The sequence below is a fragment of the Capra hircus genome, chromosome 24, assembly GCF_001704415.2.
Source record: "Capra hircus breed San Clemente chromosome 24, ASM170441v1, whole genome shotgun sequence".
In the NCBI taxonomy this organism is placed as follows: domain Eukaryota; kingdom Metazoa; phylum Chordata; class Mammalia; order Artiodactyla; family Bovidae; genus Capra; species Capra hircus.
In genome coordinates, this window is record NC_030831.1 from 57,883,064 (window position 1) to 57,898,433 (window position 15,370).

A 15,370-nucleotide genomic window follows, 5' to 3' on the forward strand; every position below is an offset into this window, starting at 1 on the left:
GAGGAAGCTAGGAATTGCCTTGCACAGCAATGGGTCTAAAACGAGCCTTGTCAATAGCCCCTTCCCCTCCACTGACTTTGGGGGGGTCACTTGGCAACACTTCCCCCTTCACACACAGTGCTTAATAACTGAAATAATTTGCCCAGTGAAATGCTCAGTGTGGATGCTAAACAATTGTGAAAAGGCACCCAGCTGAGCAAGGCAGAGTAGTTTATGAGCAGAAAAGGACATGCTGTGTCTACTGACGTGGAGAAATGAACGCTACAGCTTAACTTTGTATTACTCTTTGGTCAAAACACCTCCTTAAATTTATCTTGGGCATGAGTCTGTGGTCACTGGTGTGTTAGACAACCACATAGGGTGAAGCTGGCACTCCTGCAAAAGAGCAGAGTCAACGTGGCCCTTCCATGGCTGATTTGGCCAGTGGAGCAGAAGAATCTGCTCAGGGAAGAAAAACTACCTTGCATCTGGAGATTTTTTTCAGATTGGCTATTTTATGAGTGGGCCTTTAGAAATCATCAGTGCATTAAAATTTTACTTTTTCCCAAAGTGAATTCAATAACCGAATACACTTGGGAATATTTAGTTTTCTTTGGAGTATTATCTAGTCTTCTATAAAAACAATACTAAGTTCCTACTACAGAGTTGGGAGAAGGAAAAGTAGAGGCTGAGGAAATATAATGATAAATAACTTTTCTTGGGTATTTATTTACAGAAATCAAATCTTGACCATAATACAGCATCAGTTCAAAGCCCACTTAAAACCCTGTACACTTAAAAATATAATAAATTCATATATCACATAACATCCTTAGTATATTAATTTTTCCATCTCTTTCAAATATACCCCCAAATCAGTAATAGAGTAAAACTTTTTTTTTAATTACTTCCTGAAGTGTTTTCTTTGCCTCTTTTACACTATGTGGTCTAAGAAAAATAAAACAGAGATTCATTCAAAAATCTACTCAGATTTTTGAGTGCAGCAAAGTCTACTCTACTTTCTCCAGCATCATTAAGCAAATTCTGCAAATGCTTTAGACACACCAAAATCTCTCATTCATTCTATGAATTCTGATGGAAGCCAGCACTTACCAAGTTTCAAAAGTGTCCTGGAAAATCACCAAAAAGAATGTTTTGGTTTCTTTTAAAGACTACACCCGAAACATTTGCTTGAAAACTTTCTGAATAGTGACATTGCCTGATAAAATCCATGCAGTAGACAAAATATCAGATTTCTTTTTCCAGCTGTCCAGAATCCCATTAGTGCCTCTAACTTCTATCTGTCTTCTGCTATAATTAGGATGGCTTAGGGTTTATCTGGGCCTTTTTTCAAAACCAGATTTCCTTCCCAGCAGCAGCCCCTGTCATTCACAAGTCCCCTGGTGGTATCGGGAGAATTAGTTTGGTGTACACTGCGGTACAGCGATCGTGAACGTGAAGGGAAAGGAAATACACACCTGCACACACACACAGATACATTTGAGCTCACAAATCGTAAAAGCGGAGTCTTACCTGCAGATGATCACGCCAGCCTGAAACCCTGCGTGTTTCAAACGCGTCTGTAGCCCACACCCCTTCTCTCAGGAAGCGCAAGGTCTCTTCCCTGGCGAGCGAGCCGGGTGGAGTCGGCAGAGTTTTCGCTTCTGGCTCTGCTTGGGCTGGAACCGCAGGGCCTCTTGCAGGAAATTGGGACTTCAGATCAGTCCCCTCTGCTCCGGCTTGGGAGCTGTCTCTTTTGTCACTCGGGGTTAGTGGGTGCTTAACAGGTCCCTTGGGACAGAGGCGATCCAGGGAGGCTTCCGCTGTCCTTTCTTCCAGGCTGGAATTCAGCCTCTTGGCTTTTCCCTTAATTCCCGGTCGCTGCGTCCTGGCAGGGTTCTCAGAGCCCCTCCGGCTCCATGTGTCTTTCTCCCCTGCTCTCCTCTCGGCTGTGGTCTCCAGATGCCGGCGCATCCCGGGCTGTCCTGACTCGCCAGACAAGTGCTTCCCCTCTCTCCCTATCACCGCTTTATCCATGTTTAGCAGGTTGTCACCAGAGAATTCCTTTCCGGCCTGGTGGCTGTCTCTGGTTTCTCCTTGAATTCCTGGATAACCGTCTTCAGCAGCCTCCGAGGCAGCGGGTGGTTTGTACCTGCCTAGCTCTGTCACCGTAACCAGTCCATCCTGCTGAGGTCCCGGGGGCAGGGGCATCCCCGCTCGCAAGGATGAGGCTATGTGTGTGGAGGCCGGGCTGCTCCTTCCCCCCACTTCTTGGGGTGGTGAGTGATGACCAGCGGTGGCATCCATGGGCCCCGTGTCATCTGACACCGGGGGCCTGCGACCCAATTCACTGAAGAAACGCTCACACCCACCCAGGCTACACTCACTGAATTCCATCTCTTCGTCATCGCTTTCTAATAAAAAAACACGCTCTGTCCCCTGCAGGTTCCTCTGCCAGATCGCATTAGAGTAATCTGTCATAACGTCGGAACATTCCAGATACTCCAGGTCATCATCTGAAAACTCCTCGGCGCAGGTTAGGGTTATCTCTGGGCAAAGTTCATAGTCACTGTCAGAGTCTGTGCTGGAAGCCGGGGGGCTGACAGGCCTGGCACCTGGAGGAGTGGATGAGTCTGCCCGGGTCAGGGGCAGACTGCAGCTGAGGTACTTCTGGACTCTGGCATTTTGGTGACTAGAGTTCAAGCCTTCTTCGTTAGGGCCCTCAGGGTCTAAGGCACCATTTGTTAACCTTGGTACTTTGGAATGCACGGTCCTGTGGCCACACACATCTTGTTTATCGGGAGCATCACTTGAATTAGGAAAACGCAACCCGTCCGCAACGCCCTCTGTGTTAGCAGCATCACCAGCCTCTTCGGTTTGCCTCGTGTCTTTAACCGACAAGGGGTTGTCAGAGCCGGACGCACCAGGGTCATGGTCAGCCGATACCTGGAGTGAATGAGCACCGCTGGATTTGGAGGAGGGGGCGTCAGCTGATGTGGGAGGCCCCGAGGTGATACCCTCTCCTTCCTTATAAGGATGCTCTTCCTCATCAGTGTGGTTTGGGCTCTCCTGCTCATATGTCTCCGTGTCGCGTTTCCAACCTGTGTGCCCGTCATCTTTCGGGTTGGGAGAGAGTGGTCGGTCCTCTGACGGGCACTGCACTTCAATGGAAGCAGAGCAGCAGATCATCCCAAAACAGTTCTGAGCAGAGACTTGATAAACAGCAGCATCATTCTGGGTACAGCTAGGATGAAGAGAGGAGACACGTAAGTTTGCATGCTGACATGCCTTACATCATGGCACACACAGTCAATGACCGTGGTTTTCCTGCACACTCAAGATCTGGGGTCCCCCTGAGAAGGGGTTTGTGGTCAGAGGCAACAGGCTGAGATGCTCAGCATTTTCCCTTAAGACTTTCCGCAGTCTTACCCCAAATCGAAAATGCTGAAAATAACTCAGATGAATGGGGACACAGTTTCTAGTTTCTTCTCTCTTTTAAGTCATGTTATGTTATAGGAACTTGAAGCAGTATTACTTTCTGAAGGAAGGCATAGTACACAAAAAACTAAAGCACTCTAAATCTTATAGTGGACTACTATAAGCAGTAATTCTTTTAAAGACTGCTAAGAAAACATGGTTCTTGCCAGGAGGCTGTAAAGCTAATACCATGCTAGGACTGTGTGCGTGAAGAACAGTGCCCTTTCCTCTTTAATTTAACATGACTATAAAGTCTAAACCACAGCCACGAATCCCTCTGGCTGGAAACCAATGTCCACATGCCATCCTGACCAGTACCCGCCTGGTGTTTGGCTCTGACTCAGCAGGGAAGAAACTGAATCCTGGCTCAAGCCAAGCCTGCTCTCCCTGCTCCAGAAAGGATGGTGCTGGGGGCCCCTCCCTTTCTTGACTGGAGCCACATGGTGCCTGGAGCCTGACTTGCTTTGCTGACCTTTCCCCTTAGAACACTTCTCCAGGCTCTGCAGTCTCAATAAACACGTGTTGTACCTGCTCTATTTTTTTAATATTAATTTTTATTTGTTTATTAATACTTAGCAGCACCAGGTCTTAGTTAAGGCACATAGGATCTTTGATCTTTGCTGCAACATGCGGGATCTTTACTTGCAGCATGTGGGATGGTGGGCTGCAGCCCATAGGGTTGCAGAGAGTCGGGCACGACTAAGTGACTTGGCATGCACACATGCATACGTGCACACATGGGACCTAGTTCCCCCACCGGGGATCAAACCCAGGCCCCCTGCACTGGGAGCACCAAGTCTTAGCCCCTGGAACACCAGGGATGTCCCTATGCTTGCTTTTGAATTTGTACTTTTATTTATCTCATTTGATCATTGTAACACTGCTGGTGTATTATGTACTATCCATCTTCAGAAAGCAGGAGCTGAGGGTCCGGCTCAGGCTCAGAGATGATGGTCAGATCGTTAGTGACTCTTGCGTGTAAGAGATGCACAAATGTCTCCCCCCAGGAGGGTCAGTGTTAGATGTTTACAGCCATGGGACACAGTCTTCCTTATCCTCTCTCTTTCTTACTGGAGGGCCCTCTTTGTCTCCTGACCTCATGTGTGCTCACAAGCCTTCAACTGTTGGGTACCCACTCACATAGGCCTCAACTTCAAAAAGCACAGACTAATTTCAACTGCATTAATACTTTGTTTTGTTGGCAACTTGATTCTCAAGTAGAAGACACTCAAGGTGGCCGAGGTTGGCCAGGCCTGACCCACAGCCAATCTCTGGATTTGCTGTGGCCAATAGCATGGGGAGAATGAAATTTAGGGCAACTTTCTGGGGGAATGAGTAGCTGCTCCTGTCTATTTCACAAGATTATTCTGAGGTTCAAATGACAAAATCAGGGTGAAAGGACTTTGTGAAGCAGAAACTTTATGCCATATATACTCTATAAGAAAGCAGAAGTGATCAAATGATAATTACATGATGTAATAAGAGTGTTAGCTGACATGGCTATGGCAGTCATATTGTAACATAAAGGTGTCAGATCAATACATTGCACACCTTCAAAACTCAGTTTAAAAAGGGGAGGGGAGACTTCCCTGGTGGTCAAGTGGCTAAGACTTTGTGGTCTCAATATAGGGGGCCTGGGTTCAATCCCTGGTCAGGGTCATATGCTGCAACAAAGAGCAAAGATTCCGCATGCCGCAACTAAGATCTGGCACAAACAAACAAATAATTTTTTTTTTAAAAAGGATGGGGCAGCACTAAGACCAGGTTTTCTCTGGTTCTTAAGAAGTCTGCAGAAACTATCAGGATGACTTGTGAAGTCTTACATCAGATTCAAATTCTTGAATCAGAATCTGTGGCTAGGGACTTCCCTGGTGGAACAACGGCTAAAACTCTACACTCCCCCATGCAGGGGGTAGGGTTTGATCCCTTGTTGGGGAACTGGATTCCACATGCCACAAGTCAAGCTCCTGCACACCATAGCAGAGACCCAGCACAGTAAATAAATGAACAAGTAGTGAAAAAAAAGAATCTGTGCGTAGAGGGCCTAAGAAGTTACTTTTCAAGTTCCCAAACACATTCTGCTACAAATCGTCCTTGGCCTACCCTCAAAGACATCCTCATCCTCATCGTTAATTAGGCTGAAGTCTCTTCAGTTGAAGCTGAGGAGAGCGTGGAGAGAAACAGACCTTTGCATGACTTTCATATAGCCCACATCATTCCCTTCATGCTTCTTTTTGGTGTGTTCTTGGAGATTTGGCCTCAGTTGAGAGCTTAAATGGGGCTTCCAAAGTGATTCAGTGGTAAAGAATCCACCTGCCATGCAGGAGACCCAAGAGACTCAGGTTCAATCCCTGGGTCGGGAAGACCCCCTGGAGGAGGGCATGGCAACCCACTCTAGGTATTCTTGCCTGGAGAATCCCACGGACAGAGGAGCCTGGCGGGCTTCAGTCCATAAGGTTGAAGAGTCAGGACTGAAGCTACTGAGCATGCATGCAAAAGAGCGTAAACAGAGAATAAAACAGCCCCCAGGGGCTTCTGGAAAATCCCAAGTAATTCTGATTTCCTCTTCTATCCAGACCATGATCCGTCTGCTGAACGAACCAGCTACCCTGAAGGTACTATGATTCATGTAGGAAGAAGAGAAAGGAAGAGAAAAAAATGAGCCTGAGAGGCACAAAGGACAGGTAAGAAAGGAATAAAGGAGAGAACAGAGGCGATTCGCAAAACCCAAGAAGGGAAAACACAACAAATGTTAGAAAAATACAGAGAAAATCAATCGATTCCATGCACTTAATTTCTGAATGATGAAATTAACAGATATGGGAAAGTTATGATTTAGTAATGTCAGATTTTATGGAACATGTGTTTTAGCTGATAGAAGATTTTACAAGTCATCCTGAGTATATTAAAGAGGAAGAGGAACTGGATTAACTATAATTAACTTCTCACTGTCTGATGAGAGCCTTTGAGAGAGTTATGGTTTGCGGTTGGCATGTCCTAGATAATTATCTCTCCGCATCCTAACGAGGAGGTGGAGAAAATCCGGCAAGAAACCCAGCCTTGTTAAATGCCTCCTCTATTAAACAGTATGCTGGCTGCTCCGTCTGCAAAACTAATGCTCAAAGGAGTCATTTCCCCCAAAGTGACAGGGTTGGCAAGTGGCGGAGCTTAGAGAGGAGACAGGGTCTCTGACTCTCGTGCCTGGCTCTGCGTGTCCTGTTAGAAAATACACGTTCAGAGGAGGGAAATGACAGGGGCAGAGAAAGGTCACATCTGCAAGTAAAGGGTTTCTTTTCTGAGTTTGCATCTTCATGGGTAAACTGACGACAAGAGTGTGAACCAATATAACGGTAAGAGCTGATAGGGACACAAGGAGGGACTTCTCCAGTGGGTCCAGTGGTTAAGACTCCAAGCTTCCAACGCAGGGGGCTCAGGTTCAATCCCTGGTTGGGAAACTAAGATCCCACATGCTGCTCAGTGTGGCCAAATAAATAAATAAAATTTTCCAAAAAAAGAAAAAAGAGTCAAGGAGATGGGGGAGACATCATGCCCAGCCCTGAAATGACTAAACATCTCCAGGAGAGGTGTTGTAAGCTTCTCAGAGGCGCTTACAGTCAGTTCTGTGCCAAGTTGCATGGTGCATTCCAGAAGGGCAAAGGAAATTCAAAGCAGGGACTTCAGGGGTAGCCGTTGAAAGGGCATGAACACAGGGTTGGGGTTTAGAATCTGGGCGAAATGCTGGCAGAGTGGCCTGAAACCATTCGGGAAGGAACTCCCTGAACATACCTGCATACCTCTCCTTTTGGCTGAAGAAGACAGCAGCCTTCCTCCACCTTGCTGTGAAATCTTGCCTGAATACTCTTAGGTTCTTTCTAAATAAATCACTTCCATATTAGAGACAAAGGAATGTGTGAGACCTTAAGTAAATGGGGCTTCTTCTGAGCTTGAACTATTCAGTTTAAACCAAAGGCTCTCAAACATTTTGGCAACAGGCCCCTTTAAACTCTCAAAAATAATTGAGGATTCAACAGATGTTTGTTTATAGGGGTAATATCCACCAATGTTGACCATGTTAAAGTTATGGAAAAATTGAAAACATTTGTTTATTCCTTCAAAAAGAAGAAAAATTGCCTTATTACAAGTTTGCACAAATGACATATTTTTATGAAAAATACCAGGACAGCACCAGAGAGGAAAAAAAACTTTTTTTTTTTTTTTTTTGTAAAATAAAGTAACATTGCGCATGCTAAGTTGCTTCAGTCATGCCCAACTCTTGCACATTGGAAAAGTGGTATTGCTTTACATTTTTTTCATGTAGCTTGTGGCTTAATAGAAGACAGCTGGATTTTTGTATCTGCTTCTGTTTTCAATGTGATGCACTACAGTGTTCGGGTTGAAGTATACGAAGAAAATCTGGCCTCACACAGATACGTTGTTGGAAAAGGAACCAGTATTTTAGTGGTCTTTTTTATATGGTTTCAGATAACCTCTTTGATACCACACAAAGATTAGTTGCAATGTGGAATCCAAAACACGATCAATGAATTTTTCATACATGTTACACAGAATCTGTTGGTCTGCACTGCATTTTACATGGATCTTTAACCCACGCGTGATTTTGTATCATATATTGGTCATTTGGAAAAATTTGGTTCATGAGATCTTCCTAATATTAATATGGTTCAATATACAATATTTTTAAGAATTACATTCGTTAATATTACTCTTACCCTTGTCAGAACAGCTTTGAGGTATCGGGAAGCTATCAAACTTCCAAAGAGATACAAGTTTTCCAAACTTCTAAATTAAGGAAATAATACGAATATTCACTTATAACGATGTGAGTCAATTCTGTGCTAAATGGCATAGAAGTAGAAGATGAAAGCATCAGCAAAAACTGAAATAAAGGACCCCTGGAAGTTTCCTCCTTTACAACAAGAACACTGGCAGCATTTGTCTTAATCAACTTTTTCAGAACCCTCAACACCAGTCAAGGGCAAAGTGGGTAGCATTTGTTCAAGAAAAATGGCTGACTCCCAGCAAGAAGAGTGAGTTTTTTGCAATTTAATTCGCCCTAGCCCTCTCCCCTATCCCCAGTTGCACGGTAGTCTCAAGAACCAAGAGCCCACAGTCAGTGAAAATCTATAGCCCAGCAACCACTAAAGGAGAAAGAACAGGGTGGGAAGCCCTTGTTCCAGAAGCTGCCTTCCCCGGGAATCAGTATTATGACCCGTTTGGTGCTGACCTGGACAACCTCACCCACAAGATTCTCTTTACATGACAGAGCTCAATCAATATGAACAATATTTTCCCTGAGAGCATTTTTGTCCAAAAAATTCAGAGCCAACAGTTTCACATCTAGGCTGCCTGCAGCAGTGCTTAACAACTACGGCAAACAACAGGCACCCAATATGTTGAACTGGGAAGGAGGAGGTTGGTTTCCATTGACGCTGGGGGCGTGGGGTGGTGAGAGGAGGCAGGAGGCTGGGGATAGCGCTAATTCTAGAAGTTCCTTGGGATTCCACCTACTTGGGATGGTTTTGTGTCCTGTGAACAGTGTCATAAATGTGAGTGAGAACTAAGAACCCAGGAAAGGGATCCACAGGACTGGTGATGCTATAAAATTAGAATGTGAAGACACGGAGTTGGGGACAGAATGTATCAAGTGCAATAAAAGGCATGGAGTCATGTTTTTCTTTAGCTGTTGGTGCCATAGACCTATCCAAACGGACGCACTTTGAAGTCCCTCCACTTCTCTCCCCATCATTCTCGTCATCCCCGAAGGGCGTCGTGTGTTCAAATGCATTATTTCATGCATTTATCTTTTCCTGGTTGTTGTTATTATTGCTGTTTAGTCGCTAAGTCATACCCAACTCTTGCTATCCCACGGATTATAGCCCACCAGGCTTCTCTGTCCGTGGGATTCTCCAGGCAAGAATACTGGAGTGGATTACCATTTGCCTCTCCAGGGGATCTCTCCCACCCAGGGATCGAACCTGGGTCTCAGGTCTCCTGCATTGCCAGCAGATTCTTTACCACTCAGCCACCTGGGAAGCCCTCGTTCATGACTGCAGTGGCGTAAATAAAATGAGTTGCGTCCGTGTGGAATGCGAAGCCAATGACCCCGCTCCTGTTGCGGCTCCCTTCCTTCTGTCTCCTGGAGGTCTTTTGCCCGCTCCCCCAAAACGCTCCCACCATCGTTAAAAATGCTGAAACTCAAACTGTGAGATCTGGCCAGGTGCCCTGAAGGCAGAGTTGGTAGGAGAAGAAGCTGAAAGTGTTGGCTAGAGGTAAGATTTGGAACCCTCTCTGAATTTCAGATATGACTCTATTACTCATTCCATGTTCCAGTGGAAGAAAACAAGACCTGGGAATGAGCTGTCTCCCCGGCCCCTCCCTGACGCTGCCTGTGCAGCAGCGGGGGGAGGCTGGGCTCATGCATACTTACATGATGACATCCTTGTCCTTCCCGCAGTCAGAGCACAGGGTGAAGGTCATAGTATTTTCTGACACTAAGTGTCTGTATTTTATGACTTGCCTAACTACTGTTGTCCATTTTATGAACTGACTTACTCAGAATAACTGAAGGAATAAGCAAGGCTTGCGTTTCCTTTCCATGCCCCAAAGCTACATTCATTATGGAGATGGGAGAATTCTAACACTACAAACACACGGAATTTCTTGATAGATGTATTTTAAAATTGATGAAGAGATTCCTTGTACATGCACCAATTTATCTAGTTACTTATCCAACAGATGTACTGAACCGGACCTCTGGAGAGATGAAGGGGGCTTTGGTTTGTGCTGCTCCAGGGACCGTCTGCCCCTGTCCCCTCTTGTGCTCACTATTACAGAGCTGGCCCCTGGAATCTGCATCTCCCCCGCTCCCAGGGCCACTGGCTCTCTGCTGCACTTGACCCAAAGAAGGCAGGGCTTCCCAGGTGGCGCAGTGGTAAACAATCCACCTGCCAATGCAGGAGACACGGCAGACGCGGGGGCTGGAAAGGTCCTCTGGAATCGGACATGGCAGCCCACTCCAGTATTCTTGCCTGGAAAACCCCATGGACAGAGGAGCCTGACGGGCTACAGTCCATGGGGTCACAAAGAGTCAGACACGACTGAGAGCACACACCTAGGCAGGAGATGGGAGGGTGGGCAGAGGGGAGAAGCCAGCCTCAGGTGGCATTTCCAGCAGGCTCCACCCTTCCTGCAGCTCCAGTTCCCACAGGACAGCCCACCTAGAATGAACAGCCTGCCTCCCGCCCCCACCCCACCCCGCTTGGTCCCTGCAGGTAGGAGATGATGCTTCCTGCTGACGCTTGTCTCCAGGGACCCCACTGCCCCTGTCTGGCTCAGTCACTTGTATACAGCTTGGTTTTTGTCTTGCTGGTTAGACGCTGACTGATAGAATACTAGAGTGGGTAACCTTTTCCTTCTCCAGGAGATCTTCCCGAGCCAGGGATCGAACCCAGGTCTCCCACATTGCAGGCAGATTCTGTACTGTCTGAGCCACCAGGGAAGCATCAGTCATCTTCCTGGTTAGACCCTGACTGATACAGAGATGATTTATTTTACAGATCTTAGAACTGAGGTCCAAGGAAGGTGTGACTGTCTTAAGTTACACTGCCAAACAAAATAATAAGAAACATCTCCCACGTGTAAGGCACTGTGTTAGCTGCTGTGTAGAAGATACAAGTGTTAAAGTTTGAGGTCTTCCCTCAGGAGATCCCCGTCCAATGAGGGAAACGAGGTGTCCATATAAGCAGCCCCAAGACAAGACAGGATGTGCTAAGTGCCGTTAAAAGTCAGAACAATGCTAGAAATCTGGGGGTGGGGAGGTGGCAGGTGATGATGAGGGAAGGTTTCCTGGAACTTGAAAGCTGAAGCAGGTCTAAGAAATACACGGTAGGATTTTGGCAGGAAAGGTGGTACGGGCCTGAGGTTGGGGCCGATCGCTCTGGGTATAAGGAATGGCCAAAGGTGAGAGGAGGTGAGAGAGCAACACACGTGTCTCATTTGGAGCCCGGGGGAGCACTGGGCCGAAAGTTAGGGCAAGCGCACGATCTACTGTTAAAGCAGGAAGCAGGATGCTTTAGAGAGTGAGGAGAGACGCAATTAACTTTTACACCAAAGAAAGGGTTCCCTGCTGGCTCCGGTGGTAAAAAACCCGCCTCCAAGCAGGAGACTCGGGAGACACGGGTTCGATTGCCAGGTGGGGAAGATCCCCTGGAGGAAGAAATGGGGTACAATCCACCTCAGCATTCTTGCCTGGAGAATCCCATGGACAGAGGAGCCTGGTGACTACAATCCATGGGGTTGCAAAGAGTCAGACACGACTGAACATGTACACAGACATACAACACATACACGCACACGCACACAACACATACACGTACATGCACACATGTACACACACACGTACACGCACACGTACACGCACACACGCAGGCAGAAGGTGGGGCCGACCCAGGCCAATTAGGAGCAGGAGGAGTTGCTGACCAGGAGGTGGGGTCCAGGTCATGAATGGCTTTGCATCCCAGCCTGAGGGGTTTGGACCTCACGCTCCAGTTCTGTGGGAACGCAGATGAGAGTGCCCATTTCGGGAGGAGTGGAAATTGTTCTGTAAGAGGCTCACCATGTTGCACAGGGTACCAGGGTGAGGCTGAGAGGCCCCACTCTCCTGAGGCCTCCAGCTAAGCGGGAACATCCCATCCTCCCCTAAGTCCTGCTCGACCTACAAGCACAGACACCCGGCTCATGGCAGGCGCTTGAAAAAGGAGATGGAACGTGGATGGAATGAGACTTGCTTCCTTCCCTGGGGGAGCTAGCAACTTGGCCAAGAGATAAGACTTTCAGGTATTAAACAGGGAGCAAGATATGATTTGCAAACTTCAGAGTCATTGAATTCTCAAAGGCACCGTGGAGGTAGGGAGTGCTTGTGCCGGACTGGAAGGGAGAGGCCAGGGTGGCTTGGATCTCAGGGAACAGAGCCAGGAGCGGGTAACCTGAGCCCAGCGGGGAGGATTAGACTTGGCTGGACAGGGAGGAGAGGGGCACTCCAGGCAGATGTACAGGAGCAAGACCCAGCGGGTCACGGGTGAGGGTCAGCGAAGAGCCGAGCCGTGTGGGGAGGAGGCCCTGAAGGATGCGTGTCGGGGGCTGGAAGGCACGGAACTCTGCTCAGGAGCGAACTGCCAGGGCAAGTCTGCTGTTCCTTTTCATTCAAGTGCAATCCTGAGCGGATGGGAGAGGCAGGGGACAGACTGGGCGGCCAGCCTGCCTGGGTTCACACACCGTCCGTCCGCCATGTGATAGTGGACAATCACTGGATCTGCACCGGGGCTGACGTGAGGTTACGGAGCTAATTCCTGTAAAGGGCTTAAAGCAGGGCCCGGCGCACACGAAGCTCTAAATCAGTGGTTCTCAGCCCTGCCCTAGAATCTCTTACAGTGCTTGACAAAAACTGCCAGCGTCAGAAGAGTCTTAGGGCAGGGAGACCATTATGCAGGATGCAATATTGGTGGGCAGGTGTCATCAGGCATTTTCCCAAACCCATGGAATGTACAACACCGAGAGAGAGAGTGAGCTCTGATACAAACCATGGACTTGGGCTGGTAACGGCGTGTCCGAGAGTCTCAGCAGTTGTGACAAACTCCCCGCTCTGGGCAGGGATGCGGATGGTGGAGAGTCTGCACTGGGGACGGGGGGCGGTATGGAAACTGCTTTCGGCTCCAATGCTCTAAAAATTTAAGCCCGTTTGAAAGAGCAGAAAATATTCCCAGTGCCAGGGCCCCACCAAAACAAAACAAAACCAAAAACCAATGAAGCAGCATCTCAGTGATGGGCTGTGCTGCTGGCATTTTTCAGCCTCCCAGGTGACTGTGATGGGCAGTCAGGGCTCAGCAGGCACTGAGCTAAATGGACATCGGCTCGGGGACCTGGTGAAGCAGGTGGGGGAGTCGCTCAGTGGACGGCAGAGGAGGGTTAGGGCTAGGCCCGGGCATGCCAGGGGGTGCTCTCATTTGGCACAAAAGTGCTGAGCATGTGGCAGCTTTTTGAACCTCTAGGATCAAATGCAGACCAACCAGATATTCTGTGAACAAGACATGAGCACGCTGGTTTCAGAAAGGAAACCGTTTCATGGCCTTACTCCCAACAGGCTTAGTTAACAGACGACAGACCCCTCTTCTCAAAAGAAAATTCAAGCGAAGCTGGAAACCATCGCCACCGGCCTCACCGACAGGCCACCAAGCTGGCATAGGGTCCCAGAACGTCTCCAGAAATCTCAAAGGACATGATGACAACAGCAAGACTTCTAGATTAAATTGCAAATCCATCTATGAAAGACATGGCCTCTTGAGAGCAGGACAGAAAACCAGGCAACACTGGACCCTGGCTCGGAGGACCCAGTGCTCTTTCACGGAAGTCAATTAGCTTAGAATTCTGAAGGACTAACACTGTTATTTCATTTAAACACCCGACATGCTCCAAGACAAACCTGGATTTTCTCATCCAAACCTTTTTCCATCTCACCATTCCATTCTACCGGTTACTGGGGCCGTGCACCCTGGAGTCGGTCCTCCACTCCCTCCTAGCATCCGGTCCAACAGCAAAATATCCAGTTGTGTGAGATGGATCCAGAAGCTAGTGGCTTCCTGCCTCCTTCTCCAGGACCACCGTGGACCAGTTTTGTTGGTCTGTCTGAAGTGTGACTCCCTCTCTCTTGACCCTATTCCATGAGATCACGGGCTTTGCTGCTGCTGCCATGGGTCAAGGCCACTGTAGCAGGAGTGAAACAAAAGGGGTCAACCAGCTTCCTTGGGGAAAAAAAAGTGAAGAAAAAATATGAATGGGACATTTGAACAGACAGGGGAAACTGTGATTCTATGCCTGTCTGCTGTCGGTTAATTTCAAACCTTCAGAAATAGGAGTTGGAATAGTGACAGCCAAAACCCCTGAATTCAGGATCCTTACAGAGGCAGAGACTGACGTCCCCTTGTTATCCTAGCAGAGAGAGATTAAACATTGTAGTCAAAAACCCTGAATTCAGGATTCTTACAGAGGCAGAGACTGACATCCCCTGAGAGATTAAACATTGTAGTCAAAAACCCTGAATTCAGGATTCTTACAGAGGCAGAGACTGACGTCCCCTTGTTATCCGAGCAGAGAGAGATTAAACATTGTAGTCAAAAACCCTGAATTCAGGATTCTTACAGAGGCAGAGACTGACGTCCCCTTGTTATCCTAGCAGAGAGAGATTAAACATTGTAGTCCCTTTACAGTGATGCTGCCGGCATGTGTGTTTGGTCAGAGCAGACAACATTACAGAGGCCCTTGGTGTGGGGGAAAAAACTGTCTCTCCTCCTGCCTCTGAAGTGGTTAGGACTCTCTACAAATAAAAACAGTGCTTCAGTTCAGTTCAGTTCATTTCAGTAGCTCAGTCGTGTCTGACTCTTTGCAACCCCATGAATCGCAGCACGCCAGGCCTCCCTGTCCATCACCAACTCCCAGAGTTCACTCAGACTCGCGTCCATCGAGTCTGTGATGCCATCCAGCCATCTCATCCTCGGTCGTCCCCTTCTCCTCCTGCCCCCAATCCCTCCCAGCATCAGAGTCTTTTCCAAGAGTCAACTCTTCACATGAGGTGGTCAAAGTACTAGAGTTTCAGCTTTAGCATCATTCCTTCCAAAGAAATCCCAGGGATGATCTCCTTCAGAATGGACCAGTTGGAACAGTGCTTAGGAAAATTTAAACAAAGAAAAGCAAGATCTTCCTGGACCCAGGGATCAAACCTGGATCTCCTGCAATGGTAGCACATTCTTCACCATCTGAGCCACCAGGGAAGCCCCAGCGTTTGGACAATCCCCGGCATAAGATACGCCTTCCATGAATCTTTTTTTTAAATTTTTGTCTG

At 47.7% G+C, this 15,370-nt stretch overlaps 1 protein-coding gene across 1 annotated transcript in view; it reads right to left on the reverse strand.

Annotated features, from left to right (window-relative positions):
- ALPK2 (alpha kinase 2) overlaps nt 1-15,370 on the reverse strand; it is a gene marked incomplete at its 5' end in the record, with an annotated part of 122,666 nt that overhangs the window by 86,968 nt on the left and 20,328 nt on the right. The window contains one exon of the mRNA XM_018039363.1: nt 1,513-3,223. Coding sequence (XP_017894852.1) covers nt 1,513-3,223 — 1,711 coding nt within the window. The remainder of the gene's footprint in view (nt 1-1,512; nt 3,224-15,370) is intronic.